The 26,245-nt window shown below is 39.7% G+C and overlaps 1 protein-coding gene across 3 annotated transcripts in view; it reads right to left on the bottom strand.

Moving 5' to 3' along the window:
* Positions 1–764: 764 nt before the first annotated feature.
* TM7SF3 (transmembrane 7 superfamily member 3) overlaps positions 765–26,245 on the bottom strand; it is a 39,875-nt gene continuing 14,394 nt past the window's right edge. The window contains exons 4-12 of one of the 3 annotated variants that reach the window (XM_004435470.3): positions 23,709–23,829; positions 22,529–22,700; positions 18,223–18,400; positions 12,750–12,836; positions 11,350–11,430; positions 10,630–10,782; positions 6,417–6,514; positions 5,115–5,277; positions 765–3,736 (exon numbers count right to left, since the gene is read on the bottom strand). In XM_004435470.3, the coding sequence (XP_004435527.1) occupies positions 3,474–3,736; positions 5,115–5,277; positions 6,417–6,514; positions 10,630–10,782; positions 11,350–11,430; positions 12,750–12,836; positions 18,223–18,400; positions 22,529–22,700; positions 23,709–23,829 (1,316 nt within the window). In that variant the 3' untranslated portion in view covers positions 765–3,473. The remainder of the gene's footprint in view (positions 3,737–5,114; positions 5,278–6,416; positions 6,515–10,629; positions 10,783–11,349; positions 11,431–12,749; positions 12,837–18,222; positions 18,401–22,528; positions 22,701–23,708; positions 23,830–26,245) is intronic. The other 2 variants (XM_087442651.1, XM_014791385.2) reach the window with 2 other exon arrangements.

The raw sequence follows: 26,245 nt of genomic DNA, 5'->3' as shown, positions 1-26,245 counted from the left end.
AAGTGTCTATTATGTACTTTGAAATGAATAAGAAATGGTCCATCAGAGAATTAACGTGGAAAAACATGTTTTCACTGTGTAAAATTAGTAACTCCCCAAAAGAAGAGATCATTGCATTGTTAACATTAGGAGCTCCCTACCAATTCACCAGCAGAATAAAATGGAAAATAATCAATGATTTACATTTTCATTATGATAAAGCACATTTGGATAGGGAGTCAGGCATCCCAAATTTTCACCTGGTCACTATTATTTGATAACTGTGACTTCACATAATTAACTCTTTGGTCAAGAATTTTCTCAAGTATAAAATAAAAGGATCAAATAACATGATCTCTGAAGTACATTCCTGGTCTAATATTCCAGCAATTTCTTTGTTAGAATCAATTTTCTATCCCACCTTCTACAGAATTCAACTGGTCTATAGCACTGGTTAGCTGCTGTGGTTTGGCAACCTGGTAGCAAACCTGTAACAGGTTAATCAGAACCAAAACATTTAAAGAGTAGTATAACATTTTCTGGTCATATTACTACTTTTATTCAGTTTGACACATCTGAAGTGCTAATGACACCAACATAAATTAATCCATTGGAGACATCAGCCTTCCTTCTAACAAAGGATATAAATTTTAATACACTGCCCCAGATTTCCTTCATTTCGTATTATTTCACTCATGCTTGAACTGATTTTTTAAAATAAAGAATTGTTTGTCCAGATTAAATAATTTTGTTTTTGTAGCTATGAAACTGTTTTATAATAATGAGTCTTTTTAACATTTTTTTCAAAATAGGTATTTATTATTAAAAAAATTATACAAACTGGCTTTTTATTACTCACAAATTATCATGAAAAATTTTAAACAATTTGTATTTCCCTTCCAAAAAAGTGTATTCTGTCTTTACAATCTTCACTGGCTGTGCATTTTGATGACATAAGAAATAACTCACAAACATTCCATATAACTTTGTTAGAATGTACAAAGATATGGTAGAAGCCAGAAGCCTTACAGAGAATTACTTTAAAAAAATGAACATTTTTTTCTTCAACTTTAAGTGTTATTGAAGTTATATAAACAGTGAGGATTAGAATAAATAGTAAACGAACACCTGTGTGTAATTTTTCTAAGCAAAAATGATTAGTTTTACATTTTTTCATTTTGTTTCAGCCTTTCCGCAACACTTTTAAAGCAAAAGTCGAACATTTTTCCAGTTACCTAAAACTTCAAAATCTATTGTACTTTGAAAAACTCTTAAAAGCAGCATCATTTAAATAGTGGTTAACTCACAAATGTATATGCAACAACCACAGGCGACCTCACTACCCCTCAGGCATGTCAGAGTCTCCAGCTTAAAATCCAAGACAGAACTGGTGGCAGAGACCCTGACAGGTGAGAGAAAAGGCCTCGAGGATAGGTGTGCAGCCAGGGCATCTAGGTGCTTTCCCGTGGTGGAAAAAAGGGTCAAAACCAAAGGGACTCTCCTTACAGAATCCAAGGCCCTAATTAAAAGCGGCTCAATTAAACACCTGAATCCTTTCCGACTCCTTCCCCCTCACTTTAAAACACAGATGGGGGCCGCCCCGTGGCTTAGCGGTTAAGTGTGCGCGCTCCGCTACTGGCGGCCTGGGTTGGGATCTATCCCAGGCGCGCACTGACGCACTGCTTCTCTGGCCATGCTGAGGCCACGTCCCACATACAGCAACTAGAAGGATGTGCAACTATGACATACAACTATCTACTAGAGCTGTAGGGGGGAGGAAAAAAAAGGAGGAGGATTGGCAATAGATGTTGGCTCAGAGCCCGTCTTCCTCAGCAAAAAGAGGAGGATTAGCATGGATGTTAGCTCAGGGCTGATCTTCCTCACAAAAAAAGAAAAAAAAAGAAAAAGAAAAAAACACAAATGGTACAAAGGCTTCATACAGAAAAGAAAATTTTCGAAATTATATTTTACATCAATGCTAATAACTAATTTAGCAGAAAGAACTACAAAATGCAAATTTTTTAAAGGTTTCCTCATTATTGGGACTATAGATTAAGTAGGAGACAATTTGTTTCCTAAAAACAGAACTCATATGTCAGCCAGTGCAGTTTAGAGATCAGCTGTCAACATTATTTTAAAAGGTCTTGAAAGAAAAAAAACAAACGCTGTTGTTTGGAATATAAATAAATCATCCATATAAAACTTCTATTATCTATATAAATTGACCTAGTTTCAAGTAATTGAAAAATTTAGCTATTTAACATTTTAATCAATAAAAGGAAAAAACAAAGGGCACCTACCGAACTATGCACCTAAAAATGATTGATATGGTAAATGTGTATTTTACCACAATTAAAAATAAAAAGAAGAGTACCTTTTAATAATATAAGATACTCAGAAAGATGTAACTAAGTAATCAGACTGCTTTTTTTAGCAAGAAAATAAGTTAGGTCTCCTCCTTTTGTACTGTGAAGTTCAAAGGCCCAGTATCAAATCCTTAGACCTCCAAACACAGTGGCAAATAAAGACTCAATCTAACACTTTTAAACAAAACCACCCTCTGTGCCCCTGTCCCCCAAATTTAGACAGACTCGGGTGAGAGAACTGTCCAAGAAGTTATAAAAAGAAATACCAGGGGCCTGGCCCCGTGGCCGAGTGGTTCAAGTTCTTCGCACTCTGCTTTGGTGGCCCAGGTTTGTGAGTTCAGATCTTGGTAGTGGATCTACACCACTCGTCATCCATGCTGTGGCAACGATCCACAAACAAAATAGAGGAAGAGCGGCAGAGATGTTAGCTAGGGGCCAATCTTCCTCAGCAAAAAAAAAAAAAAAAAAGAAAGAAAGAATGAAAAAAGAAAAGAAAGAAATACCAGGGCTTTACAGGAGAATCATTTTTAAAAAATTTTTTTTTAGTAGGGCCAGCCCGGTGGCGCAGGCGGTTAAGTGCGCACGTTCCGCTGCGGTGGCCCGGGGTTCGCCGGTTCGGATCCCGGGTGCGCACCGACGCACTGCTTGTTAGGCCATGCTGTGGCGGCGTCCCATATAAAGTAGAGGAAGATGGGCATGGATGTTAGCCCAGGGCCAGTCTTCCTCAGCAAAAAAGAGGAGGATTGGCATTGGATGTTAGCTCAGGGCTGGTCCTCCTCACAAAAAAAAAAAAAAAAAAATTTTTTTTTAGTGTATCTATTTAAGTTGATCATATATTTGTAAACCAAAACGTAATTTCTTAAGTATTTGGGAATAAGGAAAAGCCTCCTTACCACCAACTTCTTGGTCATCTTTCTCACTCTGTTAGAATTATCATCATCTCCCTGGCATACACTTACCATAGATCAATAAAGATACCACAATACTGTACAGAGCATAGAAGCACAGAAGCCTGTTTCCCCATTAGACTTGCCCTGGAGATTGCTGAAGCAGGCTGGGCATAAATGCCAAAGCTGAGGCAGTACCTGGGTTGTACTTCGAGATCACAGTCACCAAGCCCTTTGGCATCTATAGAAGCAGGGGTGTTCTCTCTCCAGCTGGCTGTTCCTTCTGGAAGAGCTCTTTGATCCGGGTTAATCGGCCATAAAGCCTCTCTCTCAATGGAGGGATGTGGTAGCTAGGGTCCAGAATGTTTGTTACTCTGCGCTCCCTCTCTCGCTTCCACAGCTTGTACGGGTGGGGAGGAAAACTCGGTCGCCCTCGTTCTCTTCGAATCTGTAACGTAATTCCACTTACAGCCAGCATCCCCCATACTGCCAGGATAATGAAGTCTAAAAAACAGTAGAAAAATAAATAAATAACAGTAAAAAACCACAGTTTGAACTCGTATTTTAAAATCTAACATAGATCTAATACTTAACCTTTCATAGCCTGAATCTGTGTCATCTTTTCTCAGTAATATTAGACCTTCTGGTGAATTTGTCCAAATATATGCGTATTTCCTTACTTACAAACCAAAGAATTTTCTGTTACAGGCATTTGAAAGTCCAGACAGGTTGTAAAGGAATCAGTTGTTTGGATCCTTGGCATTCCAACATTTTAGGACCAGTGCCCACAGGCACAGTTGTTTGTTATGTTTTTTTTTTTTGGGGGGGGGAGCAGCGATCTAGATATACCTCACAGACGCACATCATGGACCATTAGACACCATCATGCTTTCTTTTTTCCCCTTCCACTCTATATGGGGCCCCACTCCACTCATATAGAGAAGATATAGCAATGCATGAAGAGACTCAACAACCTGCACTGAGCTTCTAGTAAAAGGCTTGGCAAAATATTGTCTTATACGTAAAATTTCCAAGACACATGGATTTCGAGGTCTCTACCATCAACCTCTTATCCAGCGAGGGCAGGGTCAGGACAGTAGAGGGAAAGATTCGTCCTTAAATTCATAACAATCACGACTGTGCTTATATATCTTCAATTCTAAGCCATGCTTTTCCATCCTCCATATTTTTCCATTTCTGAAACCACCATAGCTTACAATCTTTATAAACATTTAATTTAGTAGTCATTTTTTTTCTTCAAAAAGTTAATGGAAAATCTTTAATGGGTAGAATCTTACAACTGAGGAAACAATACACTTCAGGATTGAAAATCACTTTCACTTTCACTTAGCAAATTACATGTTTCTTTAAAGGAGGGCAAGGAGAATAACTTAAAAAACCAGTGGTCATTCTCATCTCTCATCTCACCCCAACCCATCAAGTGCCAAACAGCTTTATTCTCAGCATTTTTCTTGCAACCAAGAATTGACCAGGTAAACCGAAGTAATCCTGGTTTAGAAATTTCTTAATAAAGTTCATTTAGCAGATTTTTAGAAGTATGAACTTCAAACTTAAAGTTTATTTATTTTTTTAATTGAGGTAACACTGGTTTATAACATTACATAAATTTCAGGTGTACATCATTATATTTCGATTTCTGTGTAGACTATATCGTGTTCTATTCTTTGATCCTATAAGGATGAGTTATCATTAACCAAAGGCTCTAATAGCATTTGTATGGTGTGAGTTTCTTCCTTTCGTCCAGTTAACCTTCCTTTAATCCAGTTAACTCCTTTCAATCTAGTTACCGCGTCTCTTGTAACACAGGTGGGCCAACATTCCTATTTGACTGTCACCCTGCGTCTTGGATTTAGGGTCTTACCATTAGTTTGAAAAGGCACACTTGTGAGAGCTCTGCGGAAATCCGTGCTGAGTGCTCTCTTGAGTACATTCAAAGTGATGTAAGAAAGGCTTGTGTACAAGTAACTGTCAACGGCCAAGACAACTGAATAGGAGCCAACGAACCCACAAGTCAGTATGTTGAGCTGTGGAAGAATGGAAGGGTAGGCGTCACCTCTGGTAGAATAAGATTACTTTCTTTTTTTTTTTTTTTATTAATAGAATTTTTTTTTTGAAGAATTTTAAGCTTACATAAAAATTTAGAATGTACAGAAAGTTCTCAAGTATCTCCTCACCAACCTTCCCTAATTTCCCTTATTATTAACGTCTTGCAATAGTGTGGTTCATTTGTTACAATTGATGAGCCAATATTATTCTTTTTTTTTTTTTGTGAGGAAGATCAGGCCTGTGCTAACATCTGCCAATCCTCCTCTTATTTTTTTTTTTTTTTTTTTTTTTTGCTGAGGAGTGCTGGCCCTGGGCTAACATCCATGCCCATCTTCCTCCACTTTATATGGGACGCCGCCACAGCATGGCTTGCTAAGCAGTGCGTCAGTGTGCGCCCAGGATCCGAACCGGCGAACCCTGGGCCACAGCAGCGGAGCGCACGCACTTAACTGCTTGCGCCACCAGGCCGGCCCCAGTGTTATGTTATTCTTTTTTTTTTAAATTTTTTGTTTATTGCAGTAACATTGGTTTATAACATTGTATAAATTTCAGGTGTACATCATTATACTTTTATTTCTGCATAGAAAGATTAGTTTCTAACTCTCATCACCAGCCTCAGTCACATGGAATCACTTCCACTTCCTCAGGACACATGAAAAGGACCCAAATCTTAGAGCTGAACAAAGGTTACCTGAGAAAAACTGACAACAACCTTTGACACCCATTGTGAGTTCTCAGAACAGAGTTTACCTCATCCTAGAAAATATCTTCCTTGTGAAAGAACTTCAAGAATGAAGTCTAATTAGATGAAAAACCATTCTTCTGGAGAGACAGCTAAAACGAATGATCCATCAGGTTACTGCATTACAGGAAGCCCACCTTCTCTCCTCCCACCATTAAAAGCATAGTGACAGTGATGACCTGCTCCACTTGATGAAAAACACTGTGTAATAATCATAATTAGAACTCTTGCTTTCATAGTAAGAAGGCTATTGAGAATCAGTCATCTGATACAGATTATCATAGAGCTCTCCCTAGTGAATAAAACATGCAATAAGCGAACAACTGAAGGCCTAGAACAAGATAATGAATAAATCTAACTTGATGAAACACTTACTATTCTTAGGCAGCCCAGGAAAACTACTGGAACGAGAATAGCTATACAAGTGAAAGTCACCCAGAACACACCATCATCACGAAAAATCTTTAGATTTCCTGAAAAAGCAAAAAGAAATCAAGAGTAAACAACAGGTTCGCCACATTAAATTTCATTTTCTCAACATCTGAACACAGACACACCTCAAAGGTTTAGTGTGACAACCAGGGAATATGTTGGCAATTAGAAATGAATTCTGATTCTTTTCATTTAACTCTCAATACAATCCCCTTTGAAGGGTGAGTCCTAGAAGATAGAGGGGTGGGAGGGAAATCAAGCAGCTAAATGCTCTGCATTTATTACCAGGATAATTTAGAAGAGACTGGACTAGTCCAAGCTCTTCCATTCACTAGCTGTGATGCTGGGCCTCAGTTTTGATGGTGCTCAGGGCAGGCCACCCCAAGATGCACCACTCTGCTATGCAGATTATTTCGAGCTGAAGACAATAAAGACTCAGAAAACTCAGGAAGAACATTTGAGTTTCCCCTCCCAAACTGCCTAAAGAATTTAAAATAAAGGATCTGTTTCAGGAAGGAGTTATTATCATGATGGCTGTAATATAATGCAAAATAGATGTTACAATAGGAAAGGCACCAAGCCCCTCTTATCAAAAATTCTGTCTCTCCCTGGCCACATTCTCTATAGGTGGCCCTGAAAAGAGTTGTCAGACAAATGTTTGCATTTCTATCTCCATGTGAATTGTCTTCTTTCCCTCTGAAATCCCAAACCACCACCCACCCCCAACACCTTCCTCGCCTTTAGCTGCAATACTTAAGCAAGCAGCTTAGACAGAGAGACGAACTGCTCATTTCTGAGTTTCTCCCATGTATACATGTTATTAAACTTGGTATTATTTTCTCCTGCTAACCTGTCTTGTTAATTATTTGGCCAGCCATAAGAACCTTAAGGGAAAGGGCAGAGGGGGATTCTCCCTCTTTGCCCACAGTTTCCTAACTCACAAAATGAGAAGATTGAACCACTTCATCTCCAAGCTCCAAATCATCCTTTCTAGCTCTAAATTTCTATGATTCCATGATTTTGTACTGCAAAGTAAAAAATACAAGTAAACAGCATTCAGAGTCAACCATATGAACTCCCACACAATATAAGCAGCAAAATCCATTTAACAGATTTTTACCATCAATGCATTTCCTGCCTAGCCACTGCATACTGGAAGATGGGATTTCTTCATGCAACAGGAAAGACAGCAGCTAACCACTTGTCTGCTCCTACTAAACCCTTCTCCAAAATGCAGCACACCTTGGGGTGACCCAGGACGAATGTATCAGAACTCCTATTTGCACATAAAGTTTAAACAGCAAGAATATAAGCCTGACAATTACTTAATTCTGACACTGGCACGATTATTCAGTCCACTTGGAGATAGCCCTATATCTGGAGACCCTTATATCCTGGAAGAGTGGGAGTTCCGTGGTAAGAGGATCTGACCTTGGGACCCCACAGTCTCAGAAAGTGAATTGCAACATGCTGCAGTGAGGTGAATTTATGGATTATATTCTCCAGTTTAACTACACTAACCTTCACAAAATACACATGTGGCTTAAAAAAACAAATCTATGGATTAAAAATAGTAGTTACAATTCAGGCATGTAAAGACTGACCGTTTCAGGGTATAACCTCTTTGCCAGCCACATAACAAGGTGAAAATAGTAGATCTGAGAGGTCAGCCAAATATTCGTCAAATTTTAATGCTTAAAAATGTGAATTTGCACCCATTATCATTAAGGAGATACTCACCCTAACTGTCCTTGAGCAATGAGATAGTTCCTAAGGACACACATTAACTACTAAACACCCTAACCTATCAGCCCCCCATCCGCCAACCATTAACAAAAAGGGAGGGAGCTCACTAAGTAGTATTTGATTTAGCACATCTAGAGTAGGGCCCTGAATCTGCATTTTTAACAAACATCCCTGTGAATCTGTCATTTAGCCAAGTCTAAACAATGCTACTTTGCATCAGACCATCAAGATAAAAAGCTAATTGCAGGAGGGCCTGTGGGAATGAACTTTACTATAGGTTTGCCACAATCAGAACAAAGGGTCTTGGGCCGACCCGTGGCTTAGCAGTTAAGTGCGCGCTCTCTGCTGCTGGCGGCCCGGGTTCGGATCCTGGGCGCGCACCGACACACCGCTTCTCCAGCCATGCTGAGGCTGCGTCCCATATACAGCAACTAGAAGGCTGTGCAACTATGACATACAACTATCTACTGGGGCTTTGGGGGAAAAAAATAAATAAATTAAAAAAAAAAAAAAAAAAAAGAACAAAGGGCCTTAGCTTGGTCAGTAAACACACAGGTTGTCCATTCTTTCCACTCTTAAAAAAAGTCTCTAGAGAGCCAACTGCACTCTTGTTATATCCTGTGTTCTCAAGAGTTGACAGCCTCAAGAGACAGCTATTCTTTTTTTTTTTTTTTTTTAATTAATTAATTTATTTATTTATTTTCCCCCAAAGCCCCGGTAGATAGTTGTATGTCATAGCTACACATCCTTCTAGTTGCTGTATGTGGGACGCGGCCTCTGCATGGCTGGAGAAGCGGTGCGTCGGTGCACGCCCAGGATCCGAACCCGGGCTGCCAGCATCGGAGCGCACGCACTCAACCGCTAAGCCACGGGGCCGGCCCAACAGCTATTCTTATACCTAACATTTCCACCAACTTTAATCTGATATTCTAATATAAGAACTAAACATTATCACAAGAAAGAAATAGCCTACTACAGTACCCTGGAATACAGACACTATTTTTTTTTGCATTTTTGACAATAATCAAGAAATATAAGTTATTATACTACTGCAAAGTGAAGGGGAACAGACTAGGCCACCCCGCAATGTGCCACTTGGCATGTGGATTATTTTGAGCTGAAGGCAACCAAGACCCAGAAAATTCAGAAAAACTTTTATCTCTCCCTTAACTGCCTAAAAGAATTTAAACAGGAAGCTTGACCTAGAAAGAGAGCAATTACCAGAGATAACTTTCTTATCTGAAAGACTTAACCTGCATGGCAGGGCAAACATCTGATTACCAAAGATCTGCTCTTCCCATCTTTCTGTGAATTGCACTCTTCCCCTTTGAAGCCCCAGGCCCCTATTCCATTCCTAAGCATAGGATGCCATATAAGCCTCAACTGCCTGACTGACTTTGGGTCTCACATTTTTATGGGGCTCCTGTAAGTACAAAATTAAATTTGTTTTTCTCCTATTAATTTGTTGTATGTCAATTTAATTAGACCAGCTAAAGAACCTAGAAAGGTAGAAGGAAACTTTTTCCTTCCCTACAAAAGAAAGTTTACTTACAAGTTAACCAGGTTTTAAAAATAGACAGAAATTGAATTATTTAAAAAAAAAAATCCCCAGAACCATCTCTGTGTTACCACCTTAGGATGACTGCAAGTAGGTACCTTAGGAACAGTTGGTGTTTGGCAAAGGGTGGGAGTGGAGGTTAGAGGTACAAGAGAAGACGGGGAACAAAGCACCAGGTTCCCCAACTCAGCAGCCATCGGAGCAGCGCCAAATTTACCTGTGGGATATATTGGGCTTCTGCTTACGAGTCACCTAAAGAAAGAGTTCCAAGATTCAAAAAAATAAAAAACAAAAACCACTGTTCTGCTATATGTCAAGAATCCTCTTTACCTCCATTAATGTTTTTTTTTTTATAATTTTATTTATTTATTTATTTTTTCCCCCAAAGCCCCAGTAGATAGTTGTATGTCATAGCTGCACATCCTTCTAGTTGCTGTATGTGGGACGCGGCCTCAGCATGGCCAGAGAAGCGGTGCATCGGTGCACGCCCAGGATCCGAACCCGGGCCGCCAGCATCAGAGCGCGCACACTTAACCATTAAGCCATGGGGCCGGCCCTACCTCCATTAATTCTAACTAACAGAAACATACACACACTCATAATCACAACAAATAGGTACAAAGCTACCACAGAAAACATTCTAAAATTCTTCTGGTACAGGGTGCCTTTGAGCAAAGAGGGGTTCCTATTTGTAATGGCCCTCCCTAAAGCGCCACATCATCAGTGCAAATTTCTAGAACTCTACAGAAGGCCCCAAATCCCTGATGAGGCAGTATTTGTACCAAGAGACCCTGATTAAGGTCTTTCAAACAATGAACTGAACACACAAAACATTAGTTACGCATCTCCTACCCAGTGGAGTGAAGAGAGTCACTGACGAGACGAGGGACCCCAGCACTAGTCCAACACACAGCATGCAGAGCGCGAGGATTCCAAAGCGCCACCAAGCAGCTACCAAGAAAATCCCACCAACACTTCCAGTGATGGCTGTCAGAATCAGACGAACTGCACAAAGGGAGAAGATGAACTGTTTGATGATGAAACTGACTGTTTGAAGATAAACTGACCCCATGCTTTAGAAACACAGTATCATTACCAGAGCCTGCCTTAGCCTTTCTGTTGGTCAGACATGAGGGCTCTTCAGTGGTGCCATGAAACCAGCATGGGGAGGCCCTCTCTAGGAAGCGCTTGGTCTGAGACATGGAAACTAGCCAGGGAGCTAAATCTCCCAGGACTAGTGACAGGCATGGCTTGGCACAACCTATAAATTGGGGCTGAGGAAGAAGGGGTGATAAGCATTCTGTTAAATGTGACGAGGAAGGACATTTTTATAATCAATATGGCCCTTCATTTCCCTAAGTACCAAGGAATTCACTGTGCAGATTAAAAATCCAGAAGAGAGGTCTGAATGAGTAGTTTAGAAAAGATGTTTAGAGTTTAGGTGGCCCATTATTTTACACACAAATTAGCATATCACACACAATATCGGCCAAACTGTAGAAGGAAATGTGGAATATAAACACAGCATCTTCCTTTCTGACCACCCAATCAAACCACATTATTTTCACTTACCATCATACTTAATAGTTGTCAGTCTTGTAATCAGTACATAAAAGAAGAATCCCATGAAGATAAAGCCTACGAAGAATAATTCTAGTAGCAAACCACAAGGAAAAGAAAAAAAAAAAACAACACAGGCTATGGTTACACATTCTTTCTACAATGCAACGTAAATATCTAATCTACATATATATGCTTAAGCTCCCAGAATTTATGAATTAGGGCATTCAGAAATAATAACCTAAAAGAAAGGAAAAATTTAGAAGTCATTGGGAATATTATTATTAAATGGAGACAATATTAAAGTATTAACTACATGACACATTTTCCTGTATATAGGTCAATTTCAATTGTTGCTAATTGTTAATTTCATAGCTCATTTTAATATATTTATACTTCCTACTTAAAACAAGAATAGTACTGTTGTTATTGTGTCTGATCTGAAATTACAAACTAAGTTCTAATTCGTTACATGAACAAAAATAAAATGTGAAAGGTCAAAAAATATAACAAAATACTCCAAAGCAAGATTTAACTTTTATATCTTCTTTTAATTCATCCTGTCCTGTTTAGGATCAACCATTGTCTTCATCCATTAAAATACCTAGTAATATCTTTGGACCTTACCTACAATTAAATTCTTTGTTATAGAATCATTCTACACTTTGAGGAATTAAATATTCTTCACAATATTCTCTTCTCAATCAAGAAAAAAAAAGTATATTAATGGAGGAAAAGGAGTTGCTATTCCATACAATTTATTAAAGCAAGAGTTTTTATGAGATCAGGATTATGTTCTCTTTCCCCTTGATGCTCCGTTATACTCCTTGTTAACGAACTAAGTAAGGGTTTTTTTAGTAATTACAAACATTAGTTATATAAAAGGCAGCCCAAAGAATTCAAATCACTTCAGTGAGCATAATTTATATTCTACTCCCCACACTGGGTTTCACTGAGCAGATTGTGAAGTTCCTGTTTGCTGTCTGAACTTCCCAGAACTAAGCATATATTTCAACCTCACTGTACACCGCAACCCTGCAGCCTGATTTATGAGAAAACATGTCAATCACCATCACCAAAATCCACACATATTTTTACATAGACATCCTGCTTTCTAACCTCAGTTATCTTCAGTCAACTAGCCGATCTAGCAATTGAAGAAGTTAGCTGCACAAATCAAATTTTATTCCCCTCTTAATAAGAGGAGGTCACACTCCATCACTGAGAAAAGAGAAAAAATAAAAATGCAGAGCAACTAGGTAGAACCTTTACTAGAAGAACCCAGCTACAAATCTATGAAGATAGTGGAGATAAGCAGTTGCTTACTCTCTCGACAGTTCATAAATTCCCGAGCAGTATTTAAGAAAAAACACCACGAGGCACGTAAATAGCAACTACATCAGACATAATACCTGTTTTCCAGAATCTGTGTCCAAAGAAACAAATGAAGAGACCAAGCAGGGCAAAAAGTGTGAAGAACACTTTGGTAGAGACTCTTCCTAAAAATAATGAAAATTGAGTGGATAATACATCCAACTTGATACTTTGTATTTAATTAATAGAACAAAGTTTCATGAAAAAAGCAAAGTGAACTGACACTAATTTATTCCATACATACATATTATAAACTTATTTTTAAAATACCCATACCACCCCTAATGAATTATTCTATGTGGGCAATGAGTATCAATGGCTGCTGCTATAACAGAAAGAGGAAGCAGACAATAGATGCCTCCGGATAGAGGTATGCAGCGCTACCTGACATATTTGGGGGGGTGGGGGGGAAGGAGGAGAGAGAGAGAGAGAGTGTGCCTAAAACGAATAATTCTGTTTCTTCACCAATAAACTGCAAGAAAAATGGAGGGGAGGGGGAGAGACAACTATGGATTAAAAGAGATTTAAAAGGCACATCAACTAAATACAACGTCTAGACCTCATCTCAAACCTGATTCAAATAAAACAAACTGAAAAACAATTGGGATGACTGGGGAAATTAAACACTGGCTGTTAATTTGATGCTCTTAAGGAATTATCTCCAATATTTTTAAGTGAAATTTGTGTTGATGACATTGTGGCTATATTTTTTAAAAACAGTGCTTATCTTTAAGATTTATATATATATGTTTATACCGAAATTTTGTGAGCAAAATGATGGTCAGGAATTTGTTTTAAAAAAATCCAGTGATAAAAGAGGGTAGGGAGGCAGAAATCCAGGTGGGTGTTCAGGTGAAACAAGATAATGGCCATGAATCGAAACGGTTAAGGCCAGATAATTGGTACATGGAAGTTCATTGATGCTTCCATAATACAAAATTTTAACTGAAACTCACATTAAAATAAAAGAACATGTATGACACTATAAGTCACACATGAACAAATTACTACCAATCTTTACACACATTGCTTTGGAAAAAAACGTAGCATTATAACTAACAATAAAGCACAATACGCTTCATGATGCCAAAGAGTCCCAAAACCCATGATCCTTAATAGGCGCAAACTGAAATATAAATAATATGATTTGAAAGATATGGCTTACTGAAGAGAAAAATCTGCTCACGAAATTCACCACCATCATGACTCCTTTGAGATAAACACAAGAAAATAATCCCTGAATTAAAAACAAAACCAAAACACCTATACAATCTCATGTGAAAAATGTTATAAATCGACCACAAATCAAAACACATAAAATAATTAAGATAGCTCAGATGGAGATACCATGAAGACCTACATTTAAATAAGAAACTCAAGACAGAAGACCAGAATTTGCAGGGCATAATATATACCTACATACCAGCTTTTCTGAGAATGAAGAGCCCAAAAGGAAGAGGAAACAAAAGATAAAACACCGCATTCTGCTTATTTCTGTGGTTGATTGTTGTTCTACAATTCAATCTTGATAACAAAAACATGAAGTTCGCCGAGATGATTTTCTTCAAATGAAAATCTAGTGGAAGTTTCCAGCAGGTACAATCACCAAGATAGCAAGGTCTTCCAACCCAATAAAAACTGACACACACAGAAAACCCACCACAACATTAGATAGCAGGGAGGAACTAAATAGAATCTCTTAACACAGTACCAGGAAAGGAGAGAAAAAAATTATACAAGAAAAACCAGAGAGTAGAGCAGGTTTCATAAGTAGAATCTAGAGACAAGACGAGATGAAATAAGCAGTCACTTTCAGGGGCAATGAAGACAAAGGGGCGAAAGGAATGGGAAGACAGAAGAGAGCCAAAATTTAGAGTGTCTTTAATCATCACAGCACTGCTATAGGTTATGATGCACAGGTCAAGGTTTTAATTAAAAGTCAAGATGTGGTATACATACACAATGGAATACTACTCAGCCATAAGAAACGATGAAATCCAGCCATTTGTGACAACATGGATGGACATTAAGGGTATTATGCAAAGTGAAATAAGTCAGAGGGAGAAGGTCAAATACCGTATGATTTCCTTCATTAAGTAGTAGATAATAACAACAACAAACAAACACATAGAGACAGAGATTGGATTGGTGGTTACCAGAGGGGAAGGGGGGAGGGAGGAGGGCGAAAGGGATAATTTGGCACGTGTGTGGTGATGGGTTGTAGTTAATATTTGGGTGGTGAACATGATGTAATCTATGCAGAAATAGAAGTATAATGATGTACACCTGAAACTTATACAATGTTATAAACCAATGTTACTGTAATAAACAAAAAATTTAAAAAAAATAAAAGTCAATGTGGATACATCCTCCCTACTCCAAGCTCAGGAAAGGCATCCTTGTGTGCATCGAGCTTAAAAATGAAAGCAACAATAGGACCACCATCACCAGGAGGGTTCAACTTTGGGTTGGAGGAACAATAGGATCAGCCCAACATGGAAAGACAGAGCCCTGGGGCTTTCTGATTAGGGGCGCTCTGGTGCAAAGGGTTCAAGGGAAAGAGAATGGAGGAATCTAGACAAGATTCAGTCTATCAGTCAAAAATACAGAACTTACATCTGCCTGGGTCTCTTGCATTGTATCTCTCAAGGATCTTGAGCGTGGCAGTGGAAGACTGGGTGGGATACAGCTCTAGCAGAGAAGGAACCCTAATCCCTGGCTCCAACACAACTGGCAGACTTTATTCTTTAGAGAAAAACTCCTTGAAAGAGCTATTTGAACTCTTCAATTTCCTTCCTTCTACTTATTCTTGAACATACTCCAGTCAGGCTCTTACCCTACTGCTGTCCTGAACCGGCTCTCACTGGCACCAATGGCCTCCATGTTGCTAAATCCAGCGGTCATTTTTCAGACTCTTTCTTAGCTGACCTATCAGCAGCATTTGACACAGCTGATCACTCTCTCTTCCTCTAAACACCTTCTCCCCTTAGCGTCAAAAACAATCACTTTCCTTTCACCACTCTGGCTGCTCCTTCTCAGTCTCCTTGGTGGAATCCTCAATTTCCTGACCTCTAAACACTGGAGCACCCACGGCTCCGTGCTTAGACCTCCTTCCTTTTCTACACATTCACTCCACAGGTGATGCCATCCAGTCCACAGCCTTAAATGCCATCTATTTAATCTGATGATTTCCAAGGTAACCTCCAGCCCCGACCTCTCCCTTGAATTCCAGTCTATACATAATCAGCTATTAATTCAACACCTCTGTTGGAATGCTAACCAGGGTTCTTAAACTGAACATATCCAAAACCGAACTCTTGAAATGTCCTCCCAAACCTGCTCTGCTGACAGTCTCTTCCACCTCAGTGAACGGCAGCTCTACCTCTCGAGTTGCTAAGGCCAAAAACAGCATCATCATTTACGCCCCTTTTTCTCAAACCCCTCATCCAAGCCACCAGCAAATACTGTTGGCTCTATTTCAAAATATAAGCAGCTACTCATTGGCCAAATCTGAGACAATCTGAACATGAAAATATAATGATAGTGATGGATTATAATCAAGAGAATTAAATAAGAATCCAGGGGTTCATCTATATAAATAAATACACGACTAAATAAATAGGAGAGAAGGGAAAACTCTTCCTTACAGTAGTAATGCCAACTAATAAACATAAAAGGAATGATAAAATTAGAAAAATGCCATTTGGCAACCACCTAATAATAAATGTTTCAGGCAAAGATCACTGCAGGCTAAAAACTAACAAGTGAGAGTTTGAGAAGAGGACTCAAAATGTCTCCCCAAAAGATACTTAAAGGGAAAAATAGTTACTTTACAATGGAGAAAGCTGGCAGACACCACTGACCAAGGAACCAAGGTTACTACCGCCAGTAATGGGACAAATAGATACATACTATCAGGTGCCTCCCGAGAAGGACACCAGATCATCTCTTTTGTATCTGCCAAAAATGTATAATCTGAATTTAACCATGAGGAAACATCAGACAAACTCAAATTGAGGACATTCTAAAAAAATAAATAGCCTGTCCGCCTCAAAAAGTCAAGGTCTTAAAAGACAGAAACAGATTGCAATGTGTGATCCTGAAGTGTACCCTGAATAAGAACAAAATTTTATTTTGCTCATAAATGACATTAATGGGCCAGCCCCGGTGGCCTAGTGATTAGACTCTGGGGACTCCGCTTCAGCAGCACAAGTTTGGTTCCCAGGAGCAGACCTACACAACTCAGCTATCAGTGGCCATGCTGTGATGGTGGCTCACCTACAAAATAGAGGAAGATTGGCAACAGATGTTAGCTCAGGGCCAATCTTTCTCAAAAAAAAAAAAAAAAAAAGACATTAATGGAATAACTAGTGAAATTTAATCATATCTGTAGATTAAACAATAGTACTGTATCAATGTTAACTTTGTGATTTTGATAATTTTACTACAGTTATGTAAGGAAATAAACAGAATTATTTAAGGGCAAAAAGGTCTTTATGTCTGCAACTTACTCTCAAATGGTTCAAAGAAAAAAAGAGTATTATGTATATATATATATATAGCTATAGCAAGAGAGAGAAAGAGAGAATAAAAAGCACACAGCATAATATGTTAACTAACATTTGAGGAATCTGGGTGAAGATTATGCAGAAATTCTCTGTACTATTTTTGCATCTTTTCTGTGAAACTATTTCAAAGTAAAACATTAAACACCCACACAAAGCGAATGATCTTGCAACACCTCCACTGCCAGCATTCTACCTAAACCACCCTCATCTCTCACTTGGATTACTACAATGGCCTCCTCATCAATCTCCCTGTTTCTGCTCTTACCCTTGTCTTTTCTCAAAAAAGCAGTCAGAGTGATTCGATTAAAATATAAGTCAGATCGTGGCGCTATTTGATCAAACCCTCCAATGCCTTTCCATTTCACTCCCAATAAAAGCTAACGCCCACACTATGACCTACAAGGCCACCTATGAGCTGTCTGCCCCCGCATCTCTCGCCTTCCTCAGTCTCCTCCAGCCACTGTTCTCCCTGCAGTACTTCAAATACAGCAGGGGGGCTCCCAGCTCCCCCAGACACGTGCATGGCTCCCTGCCTCGCCTCTGATCTCGACTCAAATGTTACCTTCCCAGCAAGGACTTCCCTGGCCATGCTATCTAAATTCTTCTCTCACCGCCACTTGTTAGCTCCCTTTCCTACTTAAGTTTTGCTTGTTAGCACTCACCACTTTCTCACATATCATATATTCTACAAATCTATCTTGTCTATTGCATCTCCCCCACCAAAACAGAAGCTCCAGGAGGGCAGATATTTTGTCAGTTTTGTTCCCTGCTGTATCCTAGTGCCTAGAACAGAGAGCGGAATACTGTTGGGGCTCAAAAGGCATTTGTTGAAGGAACGAAGACCACAGAAAAGCATTTTTTAACAGTCTCAAGTTCTGTATTAGCTGACAGAGATCTGCAAAAGCCAAAGAAGAACTTTCAAAGTTTAAATCCATATACTCACCAAGGGAAGAACAATTACCCTCCACTGCCTCAAAGCTGCAAGCATACGTGTGAGCAGGCACATAAGCAGCAGACGTATTTAGATATGGGTCCCAAACAATGACATTGTAAATGACACCTTGTCCCCGAAGGGAAGAGAAGGAAACACTTGTCTTGTCATTAGCTGTTAGGGTAGCCACCTGAAGCCAAAAATAATGCGTGATTAGTGTTTAGATTACCAAAAAACCAAAAGCTATTCTATTATATATTCTAATATCACCTACACGTGATATTAAATCGTAATATTAAATTATAATTCTTTTTTTTTTTTTTCCCCTTTTTCTCCCCAAAGCCCCAGTAGATAGTTGTATGTCATAGTTGCACAGCCTTCTAGTTGCTGTATGTGGGACGCCGCCTCAGCATGGCTGGACAAGCTGTGTGTTGCTGTGCGCCTGGGATCCGAACCTGGGCCACCAGTAGCAGAGCGTGCGCACTTAACAGCTAAGCCACGGGGCCGGCCCCTAAATTATAATTCCTGTTTAAAATATACACCAACCCATTTAGCTTTGTCAAAAGCTGTCCTACACAGTTTATATGTACTAATATAAACAAGCTCTTACACAAAATGCTTCTAAAGTTTTTGTATAGTGTTAAATGTTAATAATTTAAGTAAAATACGATATAAATCACATGTCAATGCTAGTTAGGATAAAGCAAAAAAAAAATTTCGCATTTGCTAGATTATAAACAACCTAAGGGCAGGAATCTTATTTATCTTGCTCACTAATCTTAGCACAATGCCTGGCACAGAGTAAATGTTCAAAAAATGTTTGCCATTACTACTAGCTATAGAGCTGATGTAGACAAAGTCTGTTAACATCTCAAAGAGAGGATCCGCCTATTTTTGTCTAACAGGCTCTGAAATAAGAAAACATTACATATAGTTCTGGTATGCAGTAGTCCTTAACTGCAAAAATTCCCCTTTAAAGGTTGTTTTTAGATAGATGACGCAGATAATAGGAGAAGAAAAAGCCCTATATAGCCATAATACACAGATTTGTTCCTACTAATAGAAGTGAGAAAATTAAATGAGTTTCAGAGGTAAATAATTATTCGCCTCTTAGAAGACTTCTGCTGTTTAAAAATATTACTTAGCCTTCGAAAACATGTTTTCTGGACAAAGGATTGCTCAAGTTCAACAAAACATTAACACGACCTCCTACTCTCCCAAGTTTCTATTAGGACACGTTCAACCTTAGATGTTGAAAGAATAATACAATGAATAAGCTACATACCACCACTTAGATTCAACAATTGTTAGTAAGTCACCATATTTGCTTTTCTATCCCTCCCTCCTTCTCCCCACCCCCTCTATTTTTCCTGCTAAACCATTTTTAAGTAAGTTACAGAAAATCACGACATTTCACTTCTAAATACCTCAGCATGCATGTCGTAAAACAGTGTTTTTCAAACTTAACGTGCTTATGAATCACTGGCAGAGCTTGTTAAAATTCAGACCCTGATTCTGTCGGCCAGAGGACGTACCTGAGATTCTGCTTTTCTAACAGTCTCTCAGGCGATGCCAATGATATGCGCTCATCTACCACACTTCGAGTACCAAGGTACTAAGTATAAGTATATTCTCCTATATACCCTCAATACCTTAGCTCACCTCAGAAAATTAATAATTTCTTACCACCTAATACACAGCCCATATTCAGATTTTCCAAAATATCTTTTATAGCTTTTCTCCCACTTAACCAAGATCCAACCAAGTTTCACGCGCGGTGTTTATCTCCAATCTCTTTAATCTAGAACAGTCCTTCCCAACACCCTCTCCCACCCACCCAATGACTTCTGAACAGATTAAGGGCAGTTGTTTTACAGAATATTCCACAGTCTGGATTTATCAGGTTGTGTTCAAGGTGCCTAAATTGTACTTTTATCCCTGTTATTTCCTGTAGGGAAATAGGACTGAATTCAAGTTAAACATGTTTTGCTAGAATACTCCATAGGTGATGGCGGTTATATCAGACTGCATTCACATGAGCACATAATGCAGGGTGACCCACCATCAGTAAAGCTAACTTTGACCACACGCATAAGGTGGAGACCATCAGATCACTCCACTCTAAAAGTAGTTTTCCCTTTGCAATTAGAATTAATCTGAGGATGCTATTTGGGCATCCTGGGAATATCCTGTCCCCCCCACAATCTTTCATCTGATGATCCTTGCCTGAATTATTTCATTGAGGGCCACAAAATGGTGATCTTCTAATTCTATTATTCCTTCTACATTTATTAGCTGGCATTCTTCTGTGAAGAATAGCTTTCTCTCATCAACTGGAGACGAATTACAGTTCCTCTTTTATAAGACATTATAGTGTTCTCAAAACACTATCTATAGTTTTCAAAACACTATAATCTTTAAAAAAGGCAGGGCAAATTCCTTCCCTTTACCAATTTTCAGACTAATTTGGTATAAGAGTCACTTCCAATGGTAGCGAATGAGGAGTTTTTTCTTTTTTAGTTTCAGTATAGACTTGTTTTTATTTATTCAAGACTTACAATCAATCATTATTCTTTTTAATGACTATGAATTGTCCCAAAGTGGGCCAGTGCGAGCCTCTTCAAATAGGCTCTAGAGTCTTTTTGACCTGCCCTCATTAGTCATTGAGAGTTTCCTTGCCTTCTGGCACACAATATTCTAACTCTTAACTAAAAGTTTAAAAAGTAACCTAAAGAGACCCTGTTATATGAGATCTTACATTCATCATGAGAATAAAAATGGTCTTGAAAATTTCCCATCTAAAAAGGCAGTGATGGGCCGGCCCCGTGGCTTAGCGTTAAGTGCGTGCGCTCTGATGCAGGCGGCCCGGGTTCGGATCCCGGGCACGCACGGACGCACTGCTTCTCCGGCCATGCTGAGGCCGCGTCCCACATACAGCAACTAGAAGAATGTGCAACTATGACATACAACTATCACCTGGGGCTTTAGGGGAAAAATAAAAAAAAATAAAATAAAATAAAAAAAAATAAAAAGGCAGCTGATAACCTTTTCTGACAGAGCTTCCTAATTTGTGAAAAAGCACAATGAGTTTTCTTGTATAAGGCTCCCCCTCTTAGCATGGGGCAATGACATCTTAGGTGACACAGCAACAAAATGAGACCCTGCTCTGTGACAGACTGTGCCCCTAGGCTAATCATATATGTTTTCAATCCTTTCTTTCTACATAATCTGGTGATCTATCAACCTTCTGGGAAGAATCAGAGCAGTCTAGAAAAACTCTACTCATCAACCATTAGAACGAAGGGTGACCTTGTAATTAGACTGCACAGGCACCTTTCAAGACACAAAGATAAAATCTTGCCCTCTACAAAAATAATCTACAGCAGTTGAGTCTCAAATTTTTTTTGTGAGGAAGATCAGCCCTGAGCTAACATCCATGCTAATCCTCCTCTTTTTGCTGAGGAAGACCGGCTCTGAGCTAACATCTATTGCCAATCCTCCTCTTTTCTTTCCCCCCCAAAGCCCCAGTAGACAGTTGTACGTCATAGCTGCACATCCTTCTAGTTGCTGTATGTGGGACGCGGCCTCAGCATGGCAGGAGAAGTGGTGCGGCAGTGTGCAGCCGGGATCCGAACCCGGGCCGCCAGCAGCGGAGCGCGCGCACTTAACCACTAAGCCACCGGGCCGGCCCTGAGTCTCAAATTTTAATGTGCACAGGAATCACCTGCAGATCTCGTAAAATGCAAATTCTGATTCAGTAGATCTGGGTGGAGCCTAAGAGTCCGCAACTCTAACAAACTCCCAGGTGATGCCAATGCTGCTGGCCCACAGCCCCCATGTGGAGCAGCAAGGATTTACAAGGGTTCAAAAGCTCAGAGAAAAGTTTTGCTCCAAGTTAGAGACTTTGAGTTTGGGTTTAAATATTAATGCCAATGAGTATATCCTTAAACAGTTTCTGATTATTTTTTCTCAAAACACTATAACCTTTATACTTGCCAAAAGTGTTTATCTAATAGTTATGAGAGTATATGGAAAATTACCACTGACTTCCATCCATATCTCAAGATTACCAGGTGATAATATGTGTCTGCGACTAAAACGCAACATAATTTACATGCATCTCTTCAAAGGCCAAAATTACTTTGGGGTTTCACTAGCAAAGACTCCCAAGATGACAATGAAATAAAAGAAATTAAAGTGATAATCCCAGAAAGACCAAGAAAACAGCAAAGAAAGAAGCTCCTGGGAGCTTCTCCCCTTCTCAACTGTCACAAAGATGTCACAACCTGGCCACACGACCCACGAGAATTCGATTTACCTTGATAGCATTGGCCAGCACCTGAGGCACCTCGGCCATCCTCTGCAGATGCTGTAGCAAGCCCTCTTCAGTGAGGTCCTTCTCGGGCAGGAAATACTGATAGACCTCATACTGCAACCTCCACCTCGAGTCCTGGCCCGTCCCGATGTCACATGGCAGAGCACGTGTGCCTCTAGAGTCAACAACAAAACTGAGTATCAATCTCTTGCGATACAAGTCCCATCTATAAAGAGGCACCGAAAGCTCAAATTGCAGACTTCTGCAACAACGATTCCCATTTTGGTATTACGATAAAAGCAACACACTGACAGGCAGTATGATTAAATAACCAGATGTCAGCCAGGCCTCGAGTCAAATGCCAGCTTCACCATTTGTGAGCTGTGCATCTGCGGGCAAGTCACTTAATCTCAGTAACCCTTAGGGAACCTCTCTGTAAAATGAAAACAATTGCCCCTTCTTCATAAAATTGTTAGGATTAAAGGACAAAGAACATACAGCACTCAGCATGGTAGATAATGCATAAGGAGCATTCAAATGTTACTCAAATGTTAGCTATCATTACTATTAAAGTAGAAACTAAGGTAGAGTTTTAATTAAAATAATAAAATCTTTACAAAAATATTAGGGTGTTTCATGGGTCCAGAATGCTTTCTATATTTAAAACTCCTTACAGAAATCAAGAAGTACTTCTAAGCTCATAATAAAGACTCAACATCTGGCTCTTTAAAAGAATGGACGGGGACGATATTAACTGTAAATGACAGCTCAAGTATTAGTAACAGGGGCCGGCCCCATGGGGTAGCGGTTAAGTGTGCGCGCTGCACTGCTGGCGGCCCAGGGTTTGGATCCCGCGCGCATGCACCGACGCACCGCTTGTCAGGCCATGCTGTGGCGGCGTCCCACATAAAGTGGAGGAAGATGGGCACGGATGTTAACCCAGGGCCAGTCTTCCTCAGCAAAAAGAGGAGGATTGGCATGGATGTTAGCTCAGGGCTGATCTTCCTCACCAAAAAAAAAAAGTATTAGTAACAATGTTTAAGTTACTTCCACTCCAAAAAAAAAATTAAACCATTCAATTTTACTAAAGAGAACTATGGATTTTGAGAGAGTTCCCTGAATCTACACAACAGCAATCATGCACGTCCTAAAGGTTGTTTTAGGAGACGGGAGACAGACATACCTCGCATAGCCTAGGTTTGCTGGGGCAAATTTGACAGTTGTTTCAAAGAAATTATACTCCAAGTAGATATTGGGATCGATATCTAAATCAAACTCCAAATTACAGCCTCCAGGGATAGGATCTGAGTGAAAAATAAGGAAGTTACTCAACAGAGAATTCTTATATATTTAAATCATACTCAGAAAAACAGAACTCTGCTCTTACAAGAACTTCCCATATAGAAGTTAAAGAAATACAGAGCTTCTAGTTTACTATTCAACCTCATGAACAGAGGTTAAAGAGGGTAATGTTCACTGAGGGTAAGGGCTCTAGAACAGGGGTCAGCAAACCTTTTCTGTAAAGGGCCAGACAGTGAATACTTTAGGCCTTGCAGGACTGATGGTCTCTGTAGCCACTCTTCAACCCTGTCCTCATGGCAGGAAAGCGACTATAGACAGTACATAAGCAAATGGGCATAGCTGTGTTCTAACAAGACTTGATGTACAAAACAGGCAGCAGGCTGGATTTGGTTCATGGTCTGTGGTTTGCCAACCTCTGATCTAGAGTGACAAGATCAGAAGAGACAGAGATTCTTAAGCTGGGGTCCAAGAATGGATTTCAGGGGCTTCATGAACACTCTAAAATTGTATGCCAAAATGTTGAATTGGTGCATGTCCTAGGGAGAGAAGTTTTTATTAGATTTTTGGAGTCCATGACCCCACAAAAGAGCTTAAGAACCAAAGGACAGAGAGAAAAAACACTGCCAAAGAAAAAAGGAACTCTGTGGGTAACAGAGAAAGGAGTGTCCACTTTTCACATGCTTCTTTCAAGAGGGAGAAAGATGGTGTGATCCTCACTGCTGGACAAGTCTTTGTGTCTATAGAAAAGAGTAAAAATAAAATACCTCTAGAACCCCAAGACCAAGTACGGGAATAGCATTTGGATATTTAATTAAGCACAAAATAAATTTTGGGTATTTAATTTATATTAATAATGTGGCTAAAACAGCTCTTCTTTTCTTAGGAATCTTATTGGTGACTTTTAAGCATGACAAAACTTCAAGTCACTCAACACAAGTTCAACTCCATATGAAGAACTATATATGGCGGACTCAAGTAAAGAGGGTGAGATAAGACAGAACAAGGTAAACCAATTTAAAGATGTAAAAGATCTCAACTTCATACACTCATCCAATCATTCCCATAGCTGGGTCTTGGTTTCCATAAATTGTTGGAATTCTAGTGGTGGTTGGCCTCCCCTGGCCAGATTTGGAATGGAGATACCCACTGTGCATATATGTTTCAAAATTGTGTGGAATCTTCCTCAAAAGTCTGTGCTCTTCTTTCATGCTCTTTTCCTGCATTTACAAATATTTACCACACCTGAGAAAATGATACATATTGTAACTGAAGCTCCAATGTTCATAATTTTTCTTTCTATGCTGTCCTTGATGGAAGCTTGAAGCCTACGGGTTTTTTAATCAGGTAATTACCCTTTTGCTACAGATTCTGTGTTCTTTCCTCAACTCCAGTCACTTTTTGGATTCTGTTTCCTTTCCTAGCTATCGCTCCCTCTCCTTCCCCTTACCACCAAACTGTGAGCAGTCTAAACGTTCTCACTTCACTTTCATGCCTCAATCACCGTAATCTAGTTTTCATTCCCATTGTGTCCCTTAAATGACTCTCATTAAAGGCCACCACTAACTCTTTCTTTTTTTTTTTTTTTTTTTGTCTGGAAGATCAGCCCTGAGCTAACATCCATGCTAATCCTCCTCTTTTTGCTGAGGAAGACCAGCTCTGAGCTAACATCTATTGCCAATCCTCCTCCTTTTTTTTTTTTTCCCCTTTTTCTCCCCAAAGCCCCAGTAGATAGTTGTATGTCATAGTTGCACATCCTTCTAGTTGCTGTATGTGGGACTCGGCCTCAGCATGGCCAGAGAAGCAGTGCGTCGGTGCGTGCCCGGGATCCGAACCCGGGCCGCCAGTAGCAGAGCACGCGCACTTAACCGCCAAGCCACGGGGCCGGCCCTCACCACTGACTCTTAATTGTGCTATCACATGGACACTTTCAGTCCCTTCTGTTGACCTCTCTGCAATGCAGTTTACCACCCCTCACTTAGGCAGAACCTCCAGGCTCTTCTGTGACCTCCCCAACTACCCCTTACTCTTGTGCTTGTTCCTCAGCAGTTGGCATTCCCCAAAAAGAGTGGCTGGACTGTGGGAGGTACTAGGAAAGTATCCGCTGTTATTTCTAAGCACGACTGATCTCTAAGCACGTCTGAAGAATCTCACTCACTTCGGGGCTTTTACTAACAGCTATTTAGTCGGCTATCTAATCTTACCTCTCCACTCCAGGCCCTGATTTTAAACTGCCTACTATGCATTTCCATCCAGATGTCCTACAAGCATCTCAGATTCACTGTGTCCCAAACTGAAGTCACCATCTAGCCCATCCCAAACCCCCAAACCATCCAGCACCACAACAACCCTATCTCTACGTCTATTTTTTTTTTTTTTTGGTGAGGAAGATTAGCCCTGAGCTAACATCTGTTGGCAATC

Source organism: Ceratotherium simum, chromosome 17, assembly GCF_057802395.1.
Source record: "Ceratotherium simum simum isolate JZ-2026a chromosome 17, ASM5780239v1, whole genome shotgun sequence".
Lineage (NCBI taxonomy): Eukaryota > Metazoa > Chordata > Mammalia > Perissodactyla > Rhinocerotidae > Ceratotherium > Ceratotherium simum.
Note: the sequence above shows the minus strand (reverse complement) of the source record. Positions and strands in the feature narration are given on the sequence as shown.